At 41.6% G+C, this 26,651-nt stretch overlaps 1 protein-coding gene across 8 annotated transcripts in view; it reads left to right on the top strand.

The window, feature by feature from the left end:
- The window catches only part of MAGI2 (membrane associated guanylate kinase, WW and PDZ domain containing 2), a 251,122-nt gene extending 226,657 nt beyond the window's left edge, over positions 1–24,465 (top strand). For 6 of the 8 annotated variants that reach the window (XM_048499934.1, XM_048499932.1, XM_048499933.1 and 3 more), the window contains 2 exons: positions 425–563; positions 21,526–24,465. In XM_048499934.1, the coding sequence (XP_048355891.1) occupies positions 425–563; positions 21,526–22,325 (939 nt within the window). In that variant the 3' untranslated portion in view covers positions 22,326–24,465. Of the gene's footprint in view, positions 1–424; positions 564–5,945; positions 6,057–21,525 lie in introns of all 8 variants that reach the window. The other 2 variants (XM_048499937.1, XM_048499939.1) reach the window with 2 other exon arrangements.
- Positions 24,466–26,651: the final 2,186 nt, after the last annotated feature.

Below are 26,651 nucleotides of genomic sequence, written 5' to 3'. Positions count from 1 at the left end.
CATAAATGGGAAGGAAGAACTTAAAAGTATGAACATAAATGCCATTATCAGCCCTATTATCAGCTCTAGGTTGGCCAGGTTCCAGTACTGGACTTTAGGTAAGATACAGTATAATTGTACAAGAGTATCACTAAATAGTCATGGGTCAATGTGTTGAGTGCCTTCAGAGATGCCTCCATCTGCTTTCTGTGTGAGTACATGTAGCCAGGACTGATAGGGTAGCTTAAGACTCAGAAGGGGTGCAGAGGGAACCTTAGAATGACCATAAATGTAGAAATAAATGTTATGTTGGTGTGTACAGTGCAGTCCAGGACCATTAGAAAGGCTATTAAGTATGCGTGCATGTATGTGTGTGCATCTATGTGTGACATTAAGTGCTCCATTCCGCTGTGACTAATATGGCATCTTTCTTTCTCTATATCAGGTGGGGGATCAAATAATTGAAATTAATGGGGAAAGCACAAGAGACATGACACATGCCAGAGCAATAGAGCTAATCAAATCTGGTGGCAGGAGAGTACGGCTGCTATTGAAACGTGGAACTGGACAAGTCCCAGAATATGGTGGGTTTTCACTTTTTTAATTAACCATCTCTGATGCTTTTATGTCTGAAATTACATTTTATTCACTGCTATTGTATCAAAAGTGCACTGAAGTTCCAAAGTCAGCTACAATCCAGCTACCACACTGTAAGGTTACCCTAAGTGATTATATGTGACTTAATAAATATGTCTCTGCATCATAGGTATTGTTATATATTTCCAACTATTCTAGCCTCACTACCGCATTAGATATAAAATGTAAGGCTGAAATATGTGACTTGGGGTAAGGAAGCCAAGGGTTGTTAGCTCCTGAGGAGCATGTTGTGAAAGCTGACTTTCAAGGTGGCTCATTTTCATGCATTGATTGTACAAGCAGGCAGTTTGTTGTCCTAAACCAAGTTATAACTTCTAAGTCCATTGAAGTTAAAGGGATTAGAAGAGGGTAACATTTTAGGATGGCACAGTTAATTGCTAAGCAGAGCAATATCGTCTAGTAATAAATTAATGTTTCCATCAAGAATTATTTCTTTTCTATGTTTATGTGTGTTGTGTATGTATTTAGTGAATGCCTTTGGTTTTTGCTGTTTCTGTGTGGGTGTATATTAATTTTCTGAAGGGTATTTGATTCATTATATCTTAATATTTATTTATATATTTATTTATTACAAGCAAGGGCGGTCCCAATATTACTTAAATCCAAACTCATAGGTAATTTTAACTGTTGGTCCTGATTTTGAAAAGAAAAAAAGAGGGAGAAGCAGACAGAGAGAGACTTTGGATTCTAAACAGATGGGAATACAGGATATTAAATAGAAAAATAAATAACCAACAGTCTATATACTAATAGCAACATGTAGCACCTTCCTCCCTCCATCTGCGAATACCTAAATCCAAGAACCAGGTCAGATTCTGAACAGACTTTTCTGCAAACTTCAGACACTTCTCAGGTTTGCAAAAACATCTGAAATGTTTAAAGTTCCCCTGATTAAAATTTAAAAATGCATGATTGGGAGCTGCACCAGATCCCAGTAGCAGCTGCAGCAGAACCCTGAAGTCCAGCTGCAATGGTAGCAAATGCCAGGAACAACTCCAAGCCTGGCCTTGGCAGTGTAAGACACCAGGAGCCACTCTAAGCCTGGTCATTCTGGTGGAGGACACTGGGAGACGTTCCAGGCCCAGCAATAGCAGCAGCAGGTACTGGCAGATTCGAAGAGGCTTCCACATACCACTATCTCCAGGCATAGTTGCATAGTTTAAGACTGGATTCAGACTGATTCAGCTACCGGGGCGAGGGGAAATAATCCCCCACATACAAGTTGGGGGTGGGTGGGCTTGATTTATATAATAGTCACAGGAGAGTATGCTTTCCCAGTATTCATATCAGGAAGTCATTCTGTTAGCTTTTGTGCAAGCATATGTGGACAAAAATATACATTTAAGAGCTTATTATGTTTTCACAATGTGCATAATCCATTCCTGACTGATACACATCTAGACTCTTTAAAAAAAAAAACCTCTGAAGATGCCGGCCATAGATGCAGGTGAAATGTTTGGAACAAGATCTACCAGACCACGGCCACACAGCCCTGAAAACCCACAACAACCAGACTTTTTAAAAAAAATCTCCAGGGAAACAAACTTCATACGTTCCCTGGATCCTGCTCCTCTAGAGAGTTACATGTGTCTATCCGCACTGAAATCAATAACTTCAAGCATGCTAAACTCTACATAGGATCAGACTGTTAACAAGCTTGTTGCAAAAGATGATGGCTTAAGTTAAGAGCATAATGTAACTGCTACATTGTAGGCTAGAGTATTTCTCCGTGACTCACTTGAATGCTGAATAAGACTAAGGAGTGAAAGCTTGCTAGGAGCAATACCCTTGGGAGAAATTTGATGCTGCAAATGTCAATGGGCCCATGCTAGCCTGCATGGCCCATGCTAGCCTGATTTCTTCAGATATCAGAGGTTAAGCAGCCATGGTTAGTCCTCGGGTGGGAGACCACACAGGAATACAAGGGTTGCTATGCAGAGGCAGACCATGGCAAGCCTGCTCTCTTGCCTTGAAAATCCTACTGACTTACCATAAATTGGGTGTAACTTGACAGCATTTTGCTCATACACAAAGGGCAATGGAATCCCCAAAAAGTTAGGTCTTAATTTTTAATCTTCTAAATCCATGGAACCTTTGTGCAGAAAAAGAATGCAATGGATTTGAGCTGTTTTTTTCAGGATCTGCATCGCTGAGCAGAAGGCTCCACTACTAATTTCCAAGTCCCCAGATTTAGACGTTAGGTTATCTTTTATAATACAGACAGGCAGATGTTGGTGGGGCTTTGCACCTCTTGGTACAGTTCTGGGCAGAAAATAGATGAGGTGCCAATGTTCTTTTCAATCTCAACAAGACCCACAAGACTAGCTGTGGAAAATCCCGTGCCCCTTTTGCTCCCTTGCCTGCCCATGTGCAGTGTGGCCTCCTCTACAGGCCTGGCTCCAACTCAAAAAATCTATATATAAGGGAAGGGAATCTCATTAACCTGCCCCTCTCCTGTTCTGCCTACCCTCTCCCCAAAGTTCTTTGTGCCAGCCTACTGTCCACAATCTACCCACCTCACTTCTTCTACCTGTCTGTTTTCCTTCCCACTGTCCTGCAGAGAGCAGCAGTAGCAGGGCAGGCATGGCATTGTCCCCTACCTGCCACTCTCACCTGCCCACCTGTAGCTCCACAGCCTATTTGGCTTAGTAGTGGTGGCAGCTTCTCACCTGGCATTAAGCAGATGGATGCCCACCAAACCAACAGAGGCATGTTGATTGCACAAGCAGAGATAATGTGCCTCAGTTTGGGGGAGATTTAAAATTCCCCTCCATTTAAAAAAAAACTGTTCACATTTTTCTACAAATCCTGGGGTTCCCCTAGGTCTGTTTTTAAAAAGCCTATGTTCTCTCTACATGGCCCTGATTCTCAGATTTTAAAATCTTCAGATCGGGCCATGTTAGATCTATTGATAATGTTCAAAAATATTTAAGGAGACATAAAAAGCAACATGCAAAATAATAACCCTGTTCAGACAATCTTGCTAACAAAAAGAATCTGTAGTTGCAATATCTGTAGATATACTCCAACCATTACAAAGACTTTCTACACACACAAAGATATATTAATGATACTTTTTACTACCACTGAAGATCATTTTAGCTTGCAACTTACTGAATGTTTGCATATGCACCCCCACCCCCACCCCCCGGCAAATAACACCCTTTAATGCCATTTCGTGTTTGGAAAATAGCTCAGAGGGAAAGCAGGATTCCCTCCCCCGGCAACCCAGTACCAATCTATATCGTAGGGAAAGGACTGTACTGTATGATGCCTATTCATGTATAGCATATTCCCAGTTCAGCGTATATCCTGGTCTGTACAAACAAACAAAAAATCCTGTCATTTCATTTATGTGGGATAAGTTCTCCATTTAGTAGAAGTTTAGCCAGGCCTGTTATATTATTGTTTCATTTTGAAATAGCTGCCTCACATTTCATAAAGGCACTAAGAATTCCACATGGCATCTTGAATATTTTATTTCTCACTCCTAAAATTTCATTTCATTTCAGTATAGCTGCCTTCCCTGGCTGAGAGCTTCTTATCTTGTTTCTCATATGGTAGTTCAATTTTCAACAATCTGGCAGGTTCTGAGAGGACAAGCATTACAAAATATCTGAATTAAAATATCATAGACTTGGTCAGGAATTAAATACGAAGTTCTAGATAAATTTGCTACTGTCCAGCAGAACATAAGGGGAGAAAAGGAATATTAAGATACTTTAAAAAAACAGACACTGGCCAAATCCCCACGGGGAAAATAACTTGGGATATTCACCTTAGATAGCCTGGTTTCTGCAAGGACTCCCCATGGCTCCCGGCTTAAAATCACCTCTGTTCTGGCCCTGCCCCGCACTATCCTCCTCACCCCAGAATTTTCAAAAATCACTTGGAAGGTAGATTTTTTTAGAATCCCGGGCCAAGGCTGGTTTCATGGGAGACCAATCAGGTTTATTTTTCCCGCCCCTCTTGCACAACAGTTCATTCAAGCTGCCACTCCAAACACTACATCCAATCAGAGTGCAGTGGACTGGACATGCTCAGAATGGCGGACTGGGGGCAAGCTGGGACGCGCCTTTTTTTGTTTGTTTTGAGTCTGTGGGCATCTTCAGAATTCTGACACAGCATGGAAAGTGCAGCCACAAAATAGCTGGCACAAAATGGTTGCCACAGGAGATCAAGCCAGTTATATAGTGAAAATCCATGTGCTATGGTGGAAACTGCTGCCAAAGCAATATTTTTAAAAAATCTGTGCAGTCAAGTCAAATCTCCAGTAGATGGTGAGTGCACAAGGGGCAACTAATAAGAATATTCAGCCCAATAGGTTAATCTAATTCCTCATCTAATTTTTCATAATCTTATGGGAAGATGACCCTCCCCCCTCTCTCCCACTCCCATATATATATAATTATTATTTCAATTTATTCCCTGCCCTTTACAATAGTTTGTATGTATATAACAAAGAAAAATACTATACATATATAGATGTAGATAATATTTTTGGTGGATTCTGCACAGCATAATAATAATGGGTTACATCCATTATTTTTAAATCTGGGTCTATTTTGTCCTTTTTTGTCCTTCACGTGGGTGCCCATTTTCCATGAAAGAAACAATCTGTTTTCTTTCTTCTCCTTCACACGAACCCACTATTTTTTTTACAATGCAAACATGCAGGCGCATGCATCCCATTTTTCCTCCATTCTGATTGGCTGTTCCATCACCACAGTCCCCCTTCTGCCCACTCCCACACTCTGTTAAGGGAGTGCATATGAGTAGTAGAGAATCTACAGCAACCCTGGGAGCCAAGCAGAACCTCCCCCTCCCATTTCTGCAGCAAGGAAAAGTTTAGGGATTTGAAACCACAACACATGTAAACAAGCAAGCCTTCCACATTAACACTGTGATATACAAAATAACAACATCTGTCCAAAAAGGGAGCAAAACAATATATCCAAAGGACTCCTGTTTCTTATTTCTGATTCTGCCCATTCTGGTAATATCTGCCACATTTACTTATGTTTTCAATCATGATGCCTTTTCTATGCACCTTTTCAAGGTTTATTCTCCAGAAGCTCCTTCTCAAATATGTTTCAAAAGTAGTTTGTTCTTTCACTAATATTAATTGACTGCATGCATCTTTGTCTTACCTGTATTAGAAAAAGTTACCTGTTGCTTATAAACATCTTGCTCAGCTGTTCTAATAATCTAAGAATTCTTTGCTGTAATAATAATCTATTATTAACGATTAATAATTAATAATGTGTCTTGATGTCTCTGGTTCTGTTAATTCTAATGATTGGTCCTAGGCTGTTCCTCCCCTTCCTTTAGGAATGGCACCTTCCAGCCTCTCCATGTGCATGAAAAGTGACAAGCATGGCTCTCCCTATTTCTACTTATTGGGCCACCCTAAAGACACGGTGTGTAAAACTCTGGATGTATATTTCTCATTCTCTAATATGCTTTCATTTTACAGAATTGTTCCAACTGAGTGTTTTTCTCACATCTTGTTTCTTGTCTTCTTCAGCACTAGAATCTTGTTCGATAATTAAAAATCTGGCAGATTCAATAAGTTAATAAATTCTATTTATTATTTTAGTTCTAGTCTATCTTTCTCAAAGCAGAAAATACAACAAATTTCATAAGGGGGGTTTAATCCCAATATTTTACACTACTGCTGCATCCCCAGAATTCTATTTAGATACCTACACTTCCGCCATCTAAGTAAATGGGGGTTTGTCTCAGTGGGCTTCTGCCACAATATACCAGTGAGTCTTTAAGACATCACAAGAAGAGGGAGCCAGATCATTGTTGTGGCTCATCTTCTTCCTCTCTTCTTGAAGTAGTGTCACTGCTGGCCAGGTCTGAACAGGACCACACTACATGCTATGAAATATATATGTCAGGACATAGGGGCGGAGCAGATGTAAGGAGCCGGGACAAGCCCAGCACCTGGGGAGGGGGAGGGGATGAGCCAGGGAAAAGGGATATAAGGGAGGGGAAGGCAAGAGGGCGGGGCGGTTGGTGTTGGCTGGGAAGGGGAAAGGAAGGGGCGTGGCGCGGGAGGCATGAAAAATGGAGGAAAAGCTAGGAGGAGGGTTAGGAAATGGAGGGAAGAATCCCATGGGAGTGGGCAAGGGAGAGGACACTCGCAGGGGGACACCTGGGGGAGTCTTAAGAGAACTCAGGCAAACAGTCAGGGAGACACCTGTGGAAGTCCCAAGAAGACCCAGACAAACGTTCAGGGAGACACCTGGGGAAGTCCAAACGGGGTACAACTGGGAGAAAGAAGGGAATACAGGCGAGTTCCTGCCTGAAAGGTACAGCGGAGAAGGAAGAGAGGGGGAGGCTTGGTGGAAGGCTCCTGGAGCTTGCTATGGCCATTTCCCTCCCTAGACGCAGGTGGGCGCGGGTGACACCCGCTTGGGGCGGCCACATGGGCTGCCGAACTGTGGGCTAAGTTACTTTTTGGCCAAGTGGAGAAAACAGCAACTGGGTCAGAGACCACCCAAGTGAGGGTAGGAGGGACGGCATTACAGCCCATGGAAGACAGTGGGGAGGTGGACCACCACAGTCATACTGAACTCTAGCACATCACCTTCAAAATAAATAAGCATTATGACTATACATTTGCAAGTTTGGGAGAGCTGGTTCCACAAAACATGGATTTTTAGAAAATTAAGCCTTTTATGCCATTGTAAAGTCTCTGATCACCCCTGTTTAGTCAAAAGCCTTACTACATTCTGTGGTTCTGTCTGTTTCCTTTGCAAAGGTTTTCTTCGTTATCTTCTTTCCGATTTTGCTATGTTTCTTCCCTGAGTACAACCCTTATTTTGCATCCAACCTGAAAAAGATCAATCAATTTGTGGGCCTCAAACATACTACATTTTACTGATATCGGAAATAAACGATATCATTTATTTTACTTTTGCCTTCTTTCACTTGTCATGGAGTTTTCATCGTTGAGTCAAGTTCACATCTTTCATGATATCATTATAGATACTTACACACACACACATACTTACACAAACACAGAAGCATTCAGTGTTGACAATAAGAAATCAAAATTTAAAGTATGGCCAAGCCAAAGTTAACTATATTCTCATCCTGTTGGTGTCTGTGGGAACCCTCTGATTTGTAATCAGCAGGGGGAACACTTAATAATGACTTAACATTGGCTGAGTGTTCCTCTGAAGTTTGTCCATCAAAGGCACAAATCCCATGGAACACATGAAATGTGATAGTTCATGGTATTTAAAGTCCAATGGCTATTTGCATATTCTATACCATGATTCAGTTAATTGATAGGGTTTTGGCAGGATAATATATTAGCATGTGAGTGAGTTTAGCTTTATGCCTTAATTAAGTGGTCAAAATAAACCACTTTTTGCTTGAACAAATTTTTCATCCACTATAATGTCAAGGCTTTAACATGGCAATATTTCAAATGTGCCTAGATTAGGATATATCCAGAGAACAGAACCTCATTGCATCCCATTAAAAAATTATGTATTAGGTTTACATGTTCACTAGCCAAAAACAACTTCTGGAAATGGACCAAAGCAAATGACATTGTTATTGCAATTTATTTTCCAAAACTTGGTATTTTAATTGGACCATTTTCAAGCTCCAGCTGTTCATTCAGCCTATACATACAAGGGAATCAGTCCATAATATTTGTTCAAGTTAGAAGAAATAGCTGCACCAAAGCATAAATGAGTACAAATAATGTGTTGACAGCACAGTTCATGTAAATTAGTAAATCTCATTTTTTCCAGTGTTGTTTACTTCCAAAGGAATGTGCACAGCATAACCCAATTCCCTCTCAACACCAGTGCAGGTAACTTTCTCTCGATTATATGAAGTCACCAGATACAGGGTCAAACCACTGTTTCATTCAGCTCAGCATCAGAGGCAGCTCAGGTCATTTTCCTGTCTGAACTAGGGCTGTGTGCCATTTTAATATCCCACCCCTCCCTTCAGGCTTCAGGTACATACAACAATAATAAAACAATGAAAACATTGAAAACATATAAATGTCTCATCAATATATTACTATGCATATGACTAAATTAAACATTGTATTGCTACAATGAGCACCAGATTTATAGGCACAACACAACCCCTTCTTTTGTGATTTGCAACAAGAGATCTTGGAATCTACATTGCAAGGGCTTTTAATATGCCAAAAATATTGTTGCCCCAAATGGTTGTTAGGGTTGTTTCTGCAACTAGCCCTCTTGGCTTGTATTCATTGCAACTAGCTGAGGTATGCAAGTGACCCATTCCTTCAACTGTGAAATACTCCATTTCCCCATAATTATTAATTTCGAGATTACAGATTGTTTGGTCTAATGAATTCTTCAGTTAAACCTTGTTTAACAAATCTTTGGTATAGGGAGCTATAAATGCAAACCAGATATAAGATCCTATCAGAAGTAGCAGCTGAGATGGTTCGCTAGTAGGTACCACCATTGAGCAGTGATTGGGGTGGGGACAATCCAATCCCTTTGGAGTTGAGAGATTTAAGGGAAGCACTGGCTGGAGTTGGCACTGTGCATAGGTAACAACTGGTTAGGCTAGAAACACACTTCTAACATGAAACCCTCCTGCAGGGTGCCACCTCCAACTGACACCTCTCCCTGTCTTCCTGTTGTCTCAAAATCTCCATGTTAGACATTCTTCCCACCTCTTAGCCCACAGTACATCCTCACTGGCTGCCACTCAGTGTTATAAAAAGTAAGTGCTAATATTATCATCAGCTTGTATGACAACCTTTACTGAGCAAATAATGTTCATTCATATTAATGCTTTATTCCCAACAGCCACATGCTCATTTCTGCCAATACCAATTTTTGAAACCAGTGGGTTGGAAAAGAAGTGATTAATTAAATGGATTAAAGACTAACAGTATTGTTCTGGAAGTCTCCGTTCAAATAAGATATCCAGGATATAAAAGAAGAATATGAATGAATCCACAGGCATTGTGGAGCTGACTTTTTCCCCAGTGAACAGTGGTGGTTCTCTTTTCAGCTTAGACCATCTAACAGGTTGCTTTGATCCCTGTACAGAGCTTCCATAATAATAGAACTCAGGAGTGCCTAATTAAATTGTTCAGAAATAGGTTCAGGACAGATAAAAGGAAATCCTTTATTCAACAAATAATTAAAATAGGCATTGATGGCCACAAGTATAAATAGCCTAAGGGGGTGGGGGCAGATTCAAGGATTAGAGGTCCATCAATGTTTAGTAGCCAAAGTAACTGAGGGGCTCCTACATCTACAGAAGCAGCAATTCTCTGAATGCTAGTGCTAGGAGGCAGTATAAGGGAAGGCCTTGGCTACTGTGCCCTGTTCATTGGCTCTCCAGTGCAGCTGGTTTGGCTGATGCACTAGATAGGCTCTTATGTTCTTATATAAAAAGTAGAATAATGGTTTGGATCTAAACCACTCTCCCCGCCCCCCCAGCAGAGTAAACCTGGCAGAGCAGAACTTCTATGCCTCCCCTTCCTTCTACAGCACCCTGAGCCCCCTAAACTCTAGTCCTTGGGATCAATAGATTTCTAGGGAATATGGAGGGGTAAAGTGGGAGGGAGGGAGGAATTGTAGAAATTTACCCACCCTTGCTCTGCCAACTGAAGTGCCAGTACACCAGCAGAAAATACACCTTTGAATATAAACCAATATAACCAAATTTCCCAACCCCTGCCTGGTGCCTCAGATCCCTTAACTCAGCCAAGTGTGGTGTAATGGTTAAGAGCCAGTGTGATGTAGTGGTTAAGTGGTTAAGGTGGATTCTAATCTGGAGAACTGGGTTTGATTCCCCAATCTTCCAGATGAGTGGTGGAATCTTATCTGGTGAACTAGGTTAGTTTCCCCACTCCTACACATGAAGCCTGCTGGGTGACCTTGGACTAGTCACAGTTCTTCAGAACTCACCCACCTCCCAAGGTGCTGTTGCGAGGAGAGGAAAGGAAAGGAGTTTGTAAGCCTCTTGGAGTTTTCTCAGAGAAAAGAGAATATAAATCCAAACTCTTCTTTTTTTAACTGGAGATGTCAGGGACGGAATCTGTGACAGCATGAAAAGTTCTACTGAGCCACACCTCCCTTCCCCCCCCCAAAAAAAATCCCCCTTCCAAAACCTCAATTTCACAAATTACTTAGGCCGTTTCCGCACGGCCCATTAACGACGGCCTGGGGGCGCTAAAAACGCCGCCCCCAGGCCGCCATTCGCACAGGTGCCGCTGCTGCAACGCAGCAGCGGCGACCTGACTCCGCTTCCCTCCCCCCAGGGCAGCCTCAGGCCGCCCTAAACAACAACCCTTTAAAGGGTTGTTGTTGGGGAGGAAGCGTCTTCCCGGCGGCACGGTGCGAACCGCGCCTCCGGGAAGACGCTGTCTCCCTTCTGCGCCCCACTCACGATGTCCTCGTCATCATCTGCTGGGCGTCGCAGCCCTGCCCACACTGTCCTCCGACCTCCAGGGGTCAGAGGGCAGCGTGGGCGGGGCTTCGACGCCCAGCAGGCGACGACAAGGACATCATGAGTGGGGCGCAGAAGGGAGAAGAGGCGGCTCCGTGCGGAGCCGCCTGCCATCTGTCGGCCTCTGCTTGGCCCGTTCGCATGCTTGCATGCGAACGGGCTTCCGCCCCCATGCCGCCAGAACTCTTGGCGGCGTGGGGGCGAATGGAGGCCGTGCGGAAACGGCCTTAGTTTCTAGTGTCACCATTCTGACAAAACTTTTTATTGTGCTATTTGTGGTCATCAAAAGAAATCCTTGTAGCTTGCCATTTTTGAAAAGAGGCTGTGTCCTTTCATTGAACAAAAGTACTTACAACAAAATAAATAGAAACAGAAAAGTGAAAGCATTAGATCTGGAAGACCAGTAGGAATAAGAAGGAATTTGAAGCATCTGAACATTCAAAAAGGGCAAGGAGGTATGACAGGTCTTCAAGCTGGCCTTGTTAAAATCTTTGGCGGGAAATTATAGAAGTACCAGTGAAAAGAAAAAGAAAGAGATTCCCTCAGTAAGGCATAGTTGAAAAAGCTATGAAAAGTTGAAAAATGAGAAAAGTTGCATTAAATAATGTTACTTTCATAAAAATGGAAACTATTGCAGAGGATTATAACAAATACAGACTCATACATAATGTCTATTTTTATCCATTAAGAGAGATTATTTTCTTTAGCAAGTCACTTCAGTAATATTATGATCCAGGGAATTCTAAAAATGGCAACTGCATATTGGTTGTTGATAAATATACTTTATTATTACATTTAATGGTCACAATTGAAATTAAAAAGTCCAATAAATAAATAAATGAGTGGACTTCATCAATCATTAAACATTGAACTCTGCCAGGTTGCATTTAGGAAACTGTACATTCTAATTCCAAACCTGTTCAATCTATATAATATATCATTTCATTAAATTACTTTACCCAAGCTATTAACGTCTTTATTAACAACTTTAGTAGTCTATAGACGTATAACACATCAACATCAAATCTGACAGTTTTGGGGATGGGGCTTATTGGAAGGGGTGGGAGTTATAGGAGCGTGCTTTGGGTCATTGTAGAACTTGTAGAACATGTCTGATTGGGGATACTGGTGCCTCGGAGTCAATGGGGCATGTAGGTGATGCCCTTGTAAAACTTGGAAGGGAGTGGCACCAATATCCCCAATCAGACATGTTCTACAAGTTCTACAATAGCCCAAATACACGCTCCTATAAATCTCAGCCCTTCCAATAAGCCCTGCCCCAAAAACTGTCAGATTTGATGTTGATGTGCTATACGTCTATAGACTACTAACTTTCATGACAGATAAGCTGGTAGGATTTCTTCATCTTCAACCCACTCTCATCTACAGAAGAAAAAGGAATTATTAATATGAAAATAATATGTTTAATTATAATGGCCATGCCAAAGCATTAATGTGAAGTGTTTGAGTGGCAAACCTTGAAATTAGTGATCCATTGGAGGGAGAATCAACATACAGTATTTTCAGATGGATTCTCCACGTTCAGTAATCACACACACAAACACGCAATCTCTGCTAGAACATTGCATATATAGGAATCTAAGAAGGTGCCTTAAGCAATTTGTTCCTCTAGTTCATGGCTAGAAAAGTTGTGGGATGAAACTCAAATAATACAAATAAAACACTTCATGCCAAAACCTCTCATATTAAAGTTGAGAATCATATTCTAGAAACTAGAGGTCCCCAATATGGCACCTGTGGACACATGGCACCTGCCAAGTGGTTTTAGAAAGTGGGTGTTTGCCCTGTTGGGCTACTGGAGATTTGATTGGCTGTGCAAATTTTTAAGACGTTGCTTCAACTGCTTCACAAAGATCTGCACTGTATGACTGAAGGTAAGCTGTGTGTCAGTGGGAAAATACCTGTAAATACTATATTCATTTTCAAAGGCATCCTCTTTAGCAGAATATCTGCATGAGATGTTGAAGAACTGCAGTTAATGTTCTGTGCATGATCTCACTGCCTGGCATTTTCTGATTAGCTCCACCTCTTGCAGCCACCCTGTGTCAATATTTCAGAGGTGCTTATAGACTCAAAAAGCCTAAGGACCTACAGTATATCAACAAGTCTGAATATGTGTACCCTAAATACAAAAAAAGTGGGAAATTAAGTTCAAATTATGTGAAGCATCCTAGAAGACCTTTTTAAATTCACTACCAAACTTGCCACATTAACATGACACTAAAGGTCATTTCAAACTTTTTCAGATTTTAATTGCTATAGTTATTTTTGTATAGGACCTTCAGGATCATGGGAATTATTGTACAGAGTGCAAGAAGACTGATTCCTTCCCTCAAAAGACCTACAGTGTAAAATATGAGACAAGGTTTTTTTAAAAAGCAGATGGGACAATGATAAGTAGAGTGTGTTCATTTCATTTTGGACAACATGTCACTGAATGCTGAGCTGGCTCCCTTGCAATGTTCCAGAGTACTACAAGAATTGTCTCTATGGTAGATCATAGACACATGCAATTCATGCCATGTGCTGTGGTTTAAAACAAGCTGCATCAAGACCACCAAAGCATTTGCTACGGCATAACAAGTCATGATAAACTCATTATGCAAGTCATTCAACAGTGCATGCAACACACTGCTCTCACACATTCCTTTGCAATGGCTTTAGAACTTGGCTTTGCATTGCTCTGCCTTGCTTTCATTTCTCAGTCATAGAGTTGCTCTTTTGAGTTTCCTATTAAAAGAAAAGCTGGAGTACAAGTAGATTGTGCCATGAAACCCAGAGTGGTCCCAGAGTGGATGAATGAAATTTATTTGCAGTCATAGAAACGCACCTCCAATGGCATAAATTATGCCGGTGGAGGCTTGGGGACTGCTCACATGGTAGCATGCAAGCAGCCCTGAAGATCTGCCAAACCAGAGAGGCAGCTCCGCCTCCAGTTCGGCCCCTTCACTGTCCTTCCTGTCCAGCGCTGCTCTGGAGGGCTGGAGGGACATGCCCACACTGCCCTTCAACCTCCAGGGGTCGGAGGGTAGTGTGGGCATGTCCCTCCAGCGCTCCAGAGCAGCTTCCAGGACAGGAAGGTCAGTGAAGGGGACGGGAAAAGTGGCGTCTTCCCGCCGATGCAGATTCACACCATGCCAGCGGGAAGACACCACTTTTCAAAAACCTCGCTCAGGGGTGGCCAGGACGGCGCTGCTGCAATGCAGCAGCACCTCCTGTGCGAACAGCACCCCAGGGACAGTGTTTTTTCCGTCCCTAGGATGATGTTTTTTGGCTGTGCAGAAACGGCCCCAGAATGGTTCCAGACTAGAGCAGCAGTGGCATAGTGTTTAAGAACAGGTGCACTCTAATCTGGAGAATCGGGTTTGACTCCCTGCTCTGCCACTGGGGTTAACTAGGAAACTAGATTAGTCTGTGCATTCCAACACACGCCAGCTTGGTGACCTTGGGTGAGTCACAGCTCTTTGGAGCTCTCTCAGCCCCACCCACCTCACAGGGTGTTTGTTGTGGGGGGGGGGGGAAGAGAAAGGAGATTGTAAGCCCCTTTGAGTCTTTTTACAGGAGATAAGGGGGTTATAAATCCAAACTCTTCTTCTTCATAGAGGCCCACACCTCTGCAGAAGGATAACTTATCCTGGAATCAGAGATATTCTTAACCATTCACAGTCCATTCCCTATTCAACTATAATGTATGAATTAGGAAATAATGTGGTATGCAGAGTAGATGTAAATGTTCAGTTGTGAGCGATACATACTAAGCATGACTCTCATTTACAGTAATTCTGCAGTTATCCATGATCATCTAAGATAACCTAAAGCCAAGTCCTGTAAAAGAGTTCAATAAAATCAAGACAGAAAACAAGTCCCACTATATTTCAGAATCTTATAATTACTTTTCTGATTCAGTGGAGAGGATTTTGTAGCATACATAGGAGGTTCATTCCTTCATTTGATGTGATGTTGGTCTCCGTGTCATTATTCCTTTCAGATTGTCCAAACTGCCTGCCCCACTTTTTCATTCTGAGATCATATTCTATAGAATATTTATTTGCATTACTTGTGAAGCTAGTCTCTCTCCATCCACCATAATGCTTCTGCCTTAAAGAAAGCATCAGTGATTTGCGAGGGGTTCAGTGTTTGAGTTCTCACATCTCATCTCTTAAAGCAGTGCCAAAAAAAGAGGAAATCAATGGCCTTCTTTGAGTAAAGACAGCTCAAGGACAAAAAAGCAAGCTCTGTTGGAGCTCTTGTTCTGTCTTACTTCCTTCATAAGTTAGAAGACTTGTTTTAAAGATGTGAGAAAAAAGTAAAAAAAGAAGAAGAAGAGGGCTTTGGTATTGACTAAACCAGGTCTTGTGCTCATTCCACAAAATTTATTATAGTTAATCTAGCACAGTGGTGTGACACTGATCTCCCTGGATCATCATGCCATTGTTAAGATGTAGATTTCACTGGATCAGTTCTGACATTCCCAGAGCTACTGTGCATATTCCCTAGACATTAGGCAGGGGAGAATTAGAGGAGCTTGATGCTTTAATGCAGTGGTTTCAGCCCATGAGCCAGTTCTCTCAGGAAGGTCATGGATCCCCACCTGCTGGACTGTGAGCCCTGATATTTTTTGCAACCTTTTACTATATATGTGCAGTGAACAAAGAAACCATGCTCCCTGTCAGTGTTTGTATGTATGCTGAGAGGAACTGCAGACAAAGTTGCTCAATGGTGAGCAGAGGCGTATCGGGGGCTGGGGCGGCACCAGGCTTCTTCTGGGCTGTAAAAGCCACCCCCCCTTGGCTGTAAAAGCCACCAAATTTAAAAACAAGCTGAGGAAACTTTGTCTAATGTATTGTTTTGCAAAGGATAAGAGTGGTGAAAGCTTCAAGAGTGGTAAAACAAAAATTTTCATTAAAGTTCTGAGTAAGGCTGGGTTGCAGGAGACCAAGATAAAGATAACCATCACAGACATGCTGAAATTTTAGGATAAAGAGTTTTTAAAATACTTGATGTAACATCATTGGCCAGCTACAGAAGTATCGTAGTCTTTATTCGCTCTATTTGTACAAAGCAATCTCTCATTTTCAGTGTAGAAAGTTTAAGGTACCATATTTTGACTGTTCATACATTGCTACTAGAGAGCCAATGTGATGAAGTGGTTAAGAGCAGTGGACTCTGATCTGGAGAACTGGGTTGGATTCCTCACTCCTCCACATGGTTGGCTGACTCTTATCTGGTGAACTGAATTTGTTTCCCTGCTCCTATACATATCGTGGTCCCATTCAAATCATGTCCCTGCAGTGCTATGGAATGAAGTACCCACAAATATGCAGGAACCCCATTATGGTCCAATGGGAGGTGAAATATCTAATTCAGACTTTACTTCTAAAAATAATTTGCTGTATATTGCACCAACATTTGGCTAAACTGGGATGAGTCACATGGCAATACTAGTGATGTAGACTGCAATCCTAAGAACACTCTCCTGGGAATAAGCCCTACTGAATAAAACGATCCTTCCTTTTGAATATACAAACTTTGGCTTGCTTGCATACTGACCTGAATATTTTTAGTGTTTGAAGGATGTGACAGATGGACTGCTCAGTATCCATCTCAGGAGGCGGCACTCACATCTTATATCACTGGTGCATGTGCACATACATACATACTAGGTAGCATGCAAACAGCATTTGATCCCAATACTTCCTTGCCATCCTGACCTATCTGGTTCTTGCCTTTCCCCTGCTCCTTCCCCACTGTCAAACTTTGATTTGCAGAATCCCTGGGATAAGAACTATCTCTCTGCTTGGAATAAATTTGCCATGTATTCATTAATCATTTATTTACAATGACATCAGTGCAATAATGCTCCATGATACAAAATACATTTGTCTTTAGTTGATAAGGTCCAGCCTCTGGCATTTTCAGTTAACCAATCCAAGATCTGCCTTAGGCCCTGGAGAGAGGTTACCAACCTGAGTTGCCAATACTGAGCTAAATGAACTAGTGGTCTGCTTTTGTAATACACCTTCATATGAAGTGTGCAGCAGGAAGAGCATAATAGTTTAGTGGGACTAACTCTAGGCTTGATATGGAAAACTGGAGGAGTGGTGACACACTAATAGATAATTAGTTGAATGCATATCCAAGAGCTGATGCAAATGCTGAAATAAAATCTGTTCACTGTGGGATACCAAACATGTATTTTAACTTTAACTCTAGTGTATCTGGCAACAGTCATAATGAGCACATTATGCCGCATGCATTAGAAAGCCAAAACAAAGTGCGCTCAAGCATTCCTCAATAAGATGATGAAATGCTTGCATAACAAACATTTTGTCAAATGTCACTATTATTAGACAAGTGACAAACTGTTCTAACTTTGAGAGTCAATCAGCAGATCAAATATACAGATTTATCCCTTTCCATATTTTAGAGGACCTTTTGTAGGTATGTAAAGTTGCTTGATTTGTGGGGAAACATATTGGGTTTTGACTGATTCAGTACCCTTACAGATTTGGCATGCATATGGTAGTTAATTTTCAACATTCTATTCAAGAGTAGAATATGGAACCAAATTGTGAAAATCTATCTGCAATGGGGCCCTACACCCTCCTAATTTTCTGAGACAAGCTAACACACTCTGACTGAGCTGGTCAGTTTTCCTGCCTTTTCTTAGGGACTGAGCTGTTTCAGATGGTAGCATTAGGTGATTTAAACTCTGGCCGTATCTGCACGGCCCTTTTACGACGGCCTGGGGGCGCCAAAAAAGGCGCCCCCAGGCCGCCGTTCGCACAGGCGCCGCTGCTGCAACGCAGCAGCGGCGACCTGACGCCTCTTCCCTCCCCCCAGGGCGGCGTCAAGCTGCCCTAAACAACAACCCTTTAAAGGGTTGTTGTTGCAGGAAGAGATGTCAGTCTTCTTGGCGGCGCGGTCGCGAACCGCGCCGCCCGGAAGATGCTTTCTCTCCTCTCATGCCTCCCCACTTACGGCGTCCTCCTCGTCGCCTTACGGGCGCCGCTTATTCCCGCCCACACTGTCCTCCGACTCTTCCAGGGGTGAGGAGGGCAGCGATGAAGTGGGATACTGACGCCCGCAGGCGGCTTCCAGGGGGACTGCAAGTGGGGCTGGCGAAGGCACAAGGCGGCTCCGTCGCGGAGTCAGCCTCTGCCTATCTGCCTGCCTCCGTTTAGCCTAGCTCGCGACGGCTTAGCGTGGTGAGCTAGCCTTCCGCCTTCCACGCCGACAGAACTTCTGCCGGCGTGGGGGCGCGAGGGGGCCGTGCAGAAACGGCCTCTATTTCTCAGCCCTATAACTTCCCAACCCTATAACTTCCCAGCCCTCTAACTTTGGTGCCTTATCAAGGCACCAAAGGCACCCTTAGAGGCACCAAAGAATATGAGGCAGGTTCAACAAACGGAAGTAAAATTTATTAAACAGATGAGATTGGATAGCAGAAATCTTAAATGGATGGTAAATAGGCAGGAAATAAATATATAAACAACTTCAGTTTAGATTTCAGTTTTCAGGCACTGCCACAGATCTTAATTAGACTTTATACATTCTAATTGCCTAGATGTTCTAGAGGCATTTACTTCCGATGGTACAGTTTAATATTACCGATGTCACTGACATATGGATTAACACAGACCTTGGGTCCTAACAGTCTGGTATCCTTTCACAGTATACACACACAGCCTTGACTTTGTTAGCTACCCAACTCAAACATAAATCTCCATCCTGAGGTAAAACTTAAAGCAAAACCCTAATACACCAGACAGGATTCACCTAATGTATATATTCCTGTACTAACTGGTTCAGGAATTCTTCTACCCCAGAAGATCTATCCCTGTCCCTGTTTATATTTATGGCTGCTTGTGTCTCAGCAACTGCACCTTAGCCTTGCCCCCTAAATAAAACAACCAATTCTCCTTGTCTGGGTATTATTTGCTTCCTCAGCTCACAATGAAATACACTCTCAGAGCAGATATGTTTTAACACACAGTTAAGGCAATAGATGTTCTCTCTCAGGAATCAAAATCCAAAAGCCTACAAAAACTCTTTCTGTCAGAGAGATAACCTCCCTTTCTGAGTCATCTGGCTGCTACTTGCAGGTGAGGGTTATCTAATCAGGTTGCTTCCTTGTTCCTAAGGAGTTTATTTCCCCACTCTGATATGTAAACATCCTGGCTCTAGACAGAGCTTTTCAGGCTCTCTGACTGAGCAGTCCATCACAGGGTCTTTTGCACAACACCTTGTTTAAAATGGAGATTGTATATTCAAACAGTAATTCAAATAATTAAAATGTGCTGCATATAAGAAGAATGAATATAATTTGTGAAATTAGCACTGAACTGCTGGCTAATTATTTATATCGAAGTTATTTCATCCTGCCCTCCTAATAACCTCTGTTGAAAGATGTGACTCATAATTCTTGTGAGGCTAGGAATTTTTTTTTGTTTCTTTTTCTTCACTAGCCGTTCTCAGCCAGTCAGAGACTGCATAAAGAAAGTGTTGATGGCATAGAGTCAATAGATTTGGCTATGAGGGTGAATGAAACACACTGCCATCACTGTGTTTCTGTGGTGGAGTGAGAATCACAGTGCACATTCAAGCACGTAATCCATTAAGAGCTTTCTGGTGTGTCCTCAAATGAGCATTTTGGTAGAGATCTGCATTCCAATGGCATGTGCCTCCAGAACAGTTCTGTTTTGCTACACTCCTGTGGTTTCCTTCTTGCAACACAGTATGGCAAAACAGTTTGTCATTCAGTTGCCATGGCAATGACATCCCCCCCCCTTCTCCCATCCCTGTAGACATCTTTGTCTTTTTTGAATCTGGAAAAAACATCCTTTCTGGAAAAGAAAATATCACCAGACATTGGAGGGAGAGGATATTGCTCACAAAATTCACCCCAATTGAATTATTTCTAGATCTTTCTACAGTGACCCACAGAAGTCCCACTTTGTCTTGCATCTGTGCAAAAAAAAAAAGAGTTTTGTTCTGAGATATAACACATTAGAATCCCCTCCTTTAAGCTGTACATAGGAAGATTTTTATGTCCTTCATATACAAATATCTGAGGCTATTCAGAAGGTACTTCATACCTTTTTCCCTTGTTGTGGAATGCACTATCATAGATGAAAAAAGCAAGTAAAGCATTAAGAAGGTAAAAGTTCAAGCACCAGGACATTACTGATCCATAGGGTGATGTGACATCATGACATTTACTAGGCACTGTTTATGGGGTGGTTTGCCACTGCATTCCTTAATAGTCTGCACTTTACCCCCAGTGAGCTGGGTACTCATTTTACTAACCTGGGAAGGGCAGATGGCTGAATCAACCTTGAGCCAGCTACTTGAAACCAATTTCCGATGAAATGCAGTACTTCAGATTACCACTCTGCACTATAGGGCTCCTAAAAGTAGACCGTTACATTAAATGAATGGTCATTTTCAAGGGGAAGAGAAAGAGACCAAGGTGGGTGAATGTATTTATTAAAAGGGGCTGGATTCCTGCAAAAAGCAATGTCAGTCACAAGCCTTTATTGGCATAAAACAAAAAGCAATGGCTAAATATATTTTAAAATGTGGCATGCTTTCTGGACAATCACTGGCATGATTCTAAAGGCATCTGTTTCATTATTTTTGCTCTTAACAAAATCCCACCATTTCCTAGATGTCTCTTTGTGGCTACATCAGACAGAGTATGTGCATTCATCAAGTGTTATAGTCTATTTGAGACAATCACACATTTTTACACCTGCATATGCTGTTCCATGTTTAAAATGTGTTCCAGTGGTTCAGACAGAACCACTGAAAGGTTGCTTAGGAATAACATAATCTGCAGACAAATCCAAAATGTTTAGAGAATTGAGTGTACTTTTTTTCAGGATTACAATATAAAAGAGGCTGGTATGAATTTGACCTTATGCTTTAGTCATGAAGCCCAATGGTGGATCTGGCAGCATATAATATGACAGTATTTGTAGCAAAGTTGAGCCTGCATCTAAGAATCTGACATTTTAAAGTTGCTTATACAGTTCCAAAGTCAATGGTTATTACTTGGATACAATTGATGTTATTTCTCTTATTTCTTTGCCCTCCTTAGCTAAGACGCCTTCCACACATGCAAAATAATTCACTTTCAATCCACTTCCACAATTGTTTGCAAGTGGATTTTGGTATTCCGCACAGTAAAATCCAGCTTCAAATTACATTGAAAGTGGATTGAAAGTGCATTATTCTGCACATGCGGAAGGGGCCTAAGACTTTTGCCTTTTAAAAAATCCATAGTTTAATTTCTCTTCAACTATTAGGAACTGTAATATTTTTTGGAAAAAAATATTCTGTGGAACAGCTGAAGAAATAACTGTGTTCTTTTTTTGGTCACCACAGACGAACCAAACTCCTGGAGTTCTCCCTCTGCCACCTCCCCAGGTCTGCCGGAAGTAACTATTTCCCTTGATGACATTGTCGCACCATTTTCTTCATCACATCTAGTCCAACCCTCTGACCCTTCCCACCAGATGCACCCAGAATCAACATGGGATATCAAGAGGGAACCTGATGTCAGAAAACCAAAGGAGCTTTCAGCAAACAGCCACAAAAAGAAAAGGTTAGGGGATCAGACAGAGAAGTCTGCAAGTCCTAAAAAGGCAGATAGATCAAAGCATGAAGAAGCTTCCAGAAAAGGAAGCTCTGAAAGCCAGAGTAAGACTGGTGAAAGCGGCAGGCCAGCATTGGAAAATAAAGTAGTGGAAGGTAACACAATAGCCGAGACTGGAGAACGAGATCCTGGCTATGCTGGAACCAATGCCAAACTCTCTGGGAGAGCCAAGTGGCAGGAAAGCAAAAGGGGAAGCTCTCTCAGCACAAAAGATCAAAATGCCACAGTTGCCACCGAGAAGAAATCAGCTGCAGCTCCTGAAAACGTCAAGTTTGATTCCACTGGTGCTACAAAGACGTACAGTAGCAATAGCTGCAGCTGTCATGGAAGTGACATGGACCACAGTCAGAAGGAACCTGGCAGGAAGCCCAGCGAGTTCCCACGGAAGGGACACCTCCATTCCATTAACACATGCAGCACCAACTCAACATCCCGGAAAGCAACCGTCTCGCCGGGACCATGGAAGATTCCTGGCTCCAATAAGCTACCTGGCGTCCTAAAATCGAGCACATCTGCTACAAGCAGATAAATCTGCGACTGTTGCCCTCTGTTTCTCAGTGATGCAGAACATCCTCACTCACTTCTGTCTCACGTTGATTTACTTTAATTTATTTAACTACAACACACATCCATTGCTCAAAACATTGAGAAACAGAAACAATAATGTGTAATTCCATGACAACATGCATAGTGTCTAATCAGTTGAAGCAACATGTAGTCACACAGTATTTAAATGTGATCCTCAAGTTCCAGTTTCATTTTAGAGACTTTGGCAGCTATGGAAGAAACCAAAATAATATGAAGGACAGACAAACCACAAAGATGGTGCAGTGTAGCTTTAGTAGGTTGTTTGTCATTGCATGAAGGACTTGGAATTTTCATTCAAACTTTATATCAAGAAACTGGAAGAAGTTTTAGCAATCACAAACTGGAACATCGCCTTAAATAAAAACTGCACGGAGCAAAGCTGAAAGAAGAGAATCTTTTATCTGAGTTAAATGTTGTAAATAAAATTGTTCTCAACGTATCCTGACAGGGGTTTGATGCGTTTGACATTGTACACCCATGACATGTCTCCACTGTTAACACTTTGGAATGGGCCTCCCCCAAGCCAGTAGCAGAAGTCATGAAACAAGGTGAGAAATCCTGGTGGATTAGCTGGTGCGATACCATTTCTACTGCCTTTTTTTGTGTGTGAACATACCATATTTCTGTATGTTGGGAAAAGAGGGGGGAAGGGTATTTGCAAATCTAGCTTCAAAAGCAATTTACCACAGGTGTCTCCCATTCCCACACAGGGAATCCCACAAACCACACAAAGTGTCAACTACTCACATGGACAACTGTAATGTGTTGTTGCCACTATGAGGAAAGGACAATGCTTGAAAAATGCAATCCTTTCAGAACCGTCTCTTGCAGGCATTAAAAAGTGTATCAGCCTTATTCCTTTAATAACATCATACCTTTCAGTTCTTCTTCTTGATCACATTCTAAGAATTCCAAGATACAGGTCCCACAAAAAAAGGTCTCGTGTATTCATTTGGCTCACTTCCTGCCATATTTCTATTTATATCTTAACTAGCATTTAATGTCCAAATCTCAAGTGCCATGAGAACATTTCATTCCATGCTGATGAGGTACAATTTCTCCAATGAGCTCCATTACTCATTACCTTGTCCCTGAGAGGTTTGCTATTTTTCTAGCAACATCATCAGAAAATAAACAGAATAATAATTAAAAAGAACTTCTCAATTGTTATTGTTTCAAAGTAAAAAAAAAACTGTGACACTTGAAAAATTTTATTTGGGCAACCTCTCATGAGACCTGGAAATACATTGCTCAGCAACTGGCAAAAATCCAGTTGCTGTTGAAGATCAGTGGAAGTTTTGATTTGGAGAAGAGTGTGAGGAGGTGGTGGAATGTTAGCCATTAAGATGAGATTTAGTATAAGAAATCTGCATCTAATGAGTCCTCACCGACCATTTATTAGAGAGAGCTACTGGAGTGTATTTTTCCTCCAGGAGTTACAGAGACGTCCTTCAATCAAAGTTAGTTGGAAAATACTAGAGAAAGTGTTTTGTACCTTTGAAACAAAATGTGTATTTTAAGAGGTATTCCCATTATAATTTTTTAAGAAAGCACAAATATATGTAGCTGTTTACAAGATACATTATATAGAGTTTTTAATTAAAAATTATAGATATATCTTTATTCCCCAGCCTAGACATTTGTCATAATTTGCCGTTAATTTATTAAATCTCAAATTTTGGGACATTATTCCCCTACTATAAATGCACGTTCAACTATGTTATTTCATAGATATAAAGAACAGAAAACAATTGAGATTATGCTTGCATAAACTCCAATTTGCACAGTTCCCAGCGACTCCTTGTGCAGTAATTGCTTTCTGCAGCTGTAATTGATGACCTGTGAAGATGGCACATCATCTAAACCCATTCCAGATAATATTTCTGTGTAGTGTTAGCTGTGAATTTACCTTGTACAGCTCTATTGCTATAAATATAATTCCATGTATTAATAGTCACAGAAAGGCTGTAAGTGAGCAACTATTTTTATGAAACGCACCACTATGGATAAATTAACTTTTACAGAAATCTTGTTTACTGTATGATATTCTAAACCACTCAAATAAAATATATATCCAAGAATCTTTTTTCCCAACTGTTTATACTGTGTAATTGATTTTGGGAGTGATGTCTACCAAAAAAAAATACTTGTTCCATTCATCCATGGTAAAGGAGGAATGCATCATTTCACTACAGAAAGAGTGTTAATTTTGCCCAAAATACATAGATAATAAAAAGCAGGCAGCTATAACACACTAACCAACAGGCTAGAATCAAGCTGCCATCTCATCTGTTCACTCCTCCTCTTCCAGGTCACAACTTGAGAGTTACACTAGATGGAATGATAGCCTTGTTTTCAGTAGTTTGCCAAAACGTCCAGACTGATAAGTGATGATGTGCATTTACTAGGTCTGCAGGAGAGCACAAAGGGGCAATATCCACCTTAAATATATCCTGCCATCACCTAAATTCCCAGCTGTCGTGTTTTAAAGCCTCCAGCTCTTTATGTAGAAACAACACTCACACACCGATTATCTTGGAAAGAATGGGAGATGGGAAGCAGCACGACAAACAGAAGTTAACCTTTCCTGACCAAATTCATTTTCATCAACTGTGTTCCATCCCTTGTTCTCTCTGGGGACTTTGCTTCTTCTGTGTTTCTCTCCTCTTTAATGTCTGCAGTGGCAAGTAGGCAGAGTAAAATGTACATACTATTTTGTGTTTGTCTCACCTATTTGAGTGTGACCTTTCGATGGAGCCATGGGAAAGTGCCAGTTTTGCTCACCTTATCTGCTTCTAATCATGAACTTCCACCCACCAGGCAGTAATTTGCCTGAGCAAAAGAATGTATTCCTCTGCAAATATATGGAATGTCATTTACCCGTCTGCGAATAACCATTATCAAGGTGCTGTCCTCATCTCCCCGCAGATCTGGGATTAAGACTAAAGGACTGGAAAATGTATAATAATGCTCAGGAGCATTTCACTGATGACACAGAAGTACTACACTACAGAAGGCCAAAGACCCTGAGAATATCCAGGCACTTTTCAGCCTCTAACTGTGGAGAAATAATGCTTTGGGCCACATCTAAACCCTTCCCTTCTTTGAATGCCAAGTCTGCAAGTACTTAAGTCCTTTCCCCTTACTAAGGGCTGCCAGGTATTTCACTGACAGCCTGACAGCCACCCAACACCCCCCCACACACACACACACACGCACACACGCACACTACTCATGGGGTGACAGAAATGCTGGAAACAGCCTGTCAGTTCAAAGGTGCAACATCATTTCCAATACAAACAGAGAAATTCCGGAGAATCACACCAAGGTGATGATGTCATTTCTAGGATCATGCTGGAAGTGATGCCATGTTGGAGCAACAGCAATTTACATGTTCCTAAGCTCATGCCAGTGCTTGGCTGTTTCCATGGTAACCTATCCTTGCTATGCAATAAGCATACACCTCCCTGCTACTGAGGGAATAACTTCCAGATTGAAATGTGTAATTTACGGCTATGTATAATTCAGGAACCTCCAATTTCAGCAATTAAAGCACCTCCCCCACTTTCCATCACATTTTTGAAACCCACTCCACAATTTTATACCTTACAGGACACATCTCCTAAGAGTAGAATGTAAGTATCCTAATCAAATTACGCAAGGGCTCATAGTCTGGTTATCAGCAACTTTTTTACACTGGACAACTGGTGGTATATCATATTATGGTTACATGGCTTCTTCTCTCCCTGCCCACCTGCCCAGTGTTCTTCAAAAATTTAAATTTTTCCATTTGAAAAATTGAAAGAGTCCTCAGAGGAAAACATGAAACAGGAACACACACACACACACACACACACACACACACACACACACACACACACACACACACACACACACACACACACACACACATCTGGGTCTTCATATTTCTGTCCATGTGGTGCATGACAAAGCAATGTACAATAGCTCTTATACCACCATGATAAAGGGCTAGGGCTTCTTCAAAGTATCTTTTCCTCTTTACTCTGAAGTGCATCATTACAAAGAGGTATTATTTCACACAGGGGCCCTTCCCATATGCGGTTTAAAGGTATTCAGATAGTTTCTGACTGAGCTGAGATGCAAAGTCTTGAAAGTCACTTACTCCAGTGGATCAATGGTCATGTTATGTGGAAAGCTGAGCTCCAGACACCCTATATATTTGAATGCCTAGGGAAGCTCAATTGCTATTGTAGTCTTCTGCAGTCTGGTTCAGTTTGGAGGTGAA

Source organism: Sphaerodactylus townsendi, linkage group LG06, assembly GCF_021028975.2.
Source record: "Sphaerodactylus townsendi isolate TG3544 linkage group LG06, MPM_Stown_v2.3, whole genome shotgun sequence".
Lineage (NCBI taxonomy): Eukaryota > Metazoa > Chordata > Lepidosauria > Squamata > Sphaerodactylidae > Sphaerodactylus > Sphaerodactylus townsendi.
This window is presented reverse-complemented; position numbering and strand designations above follow the sequence as displayed.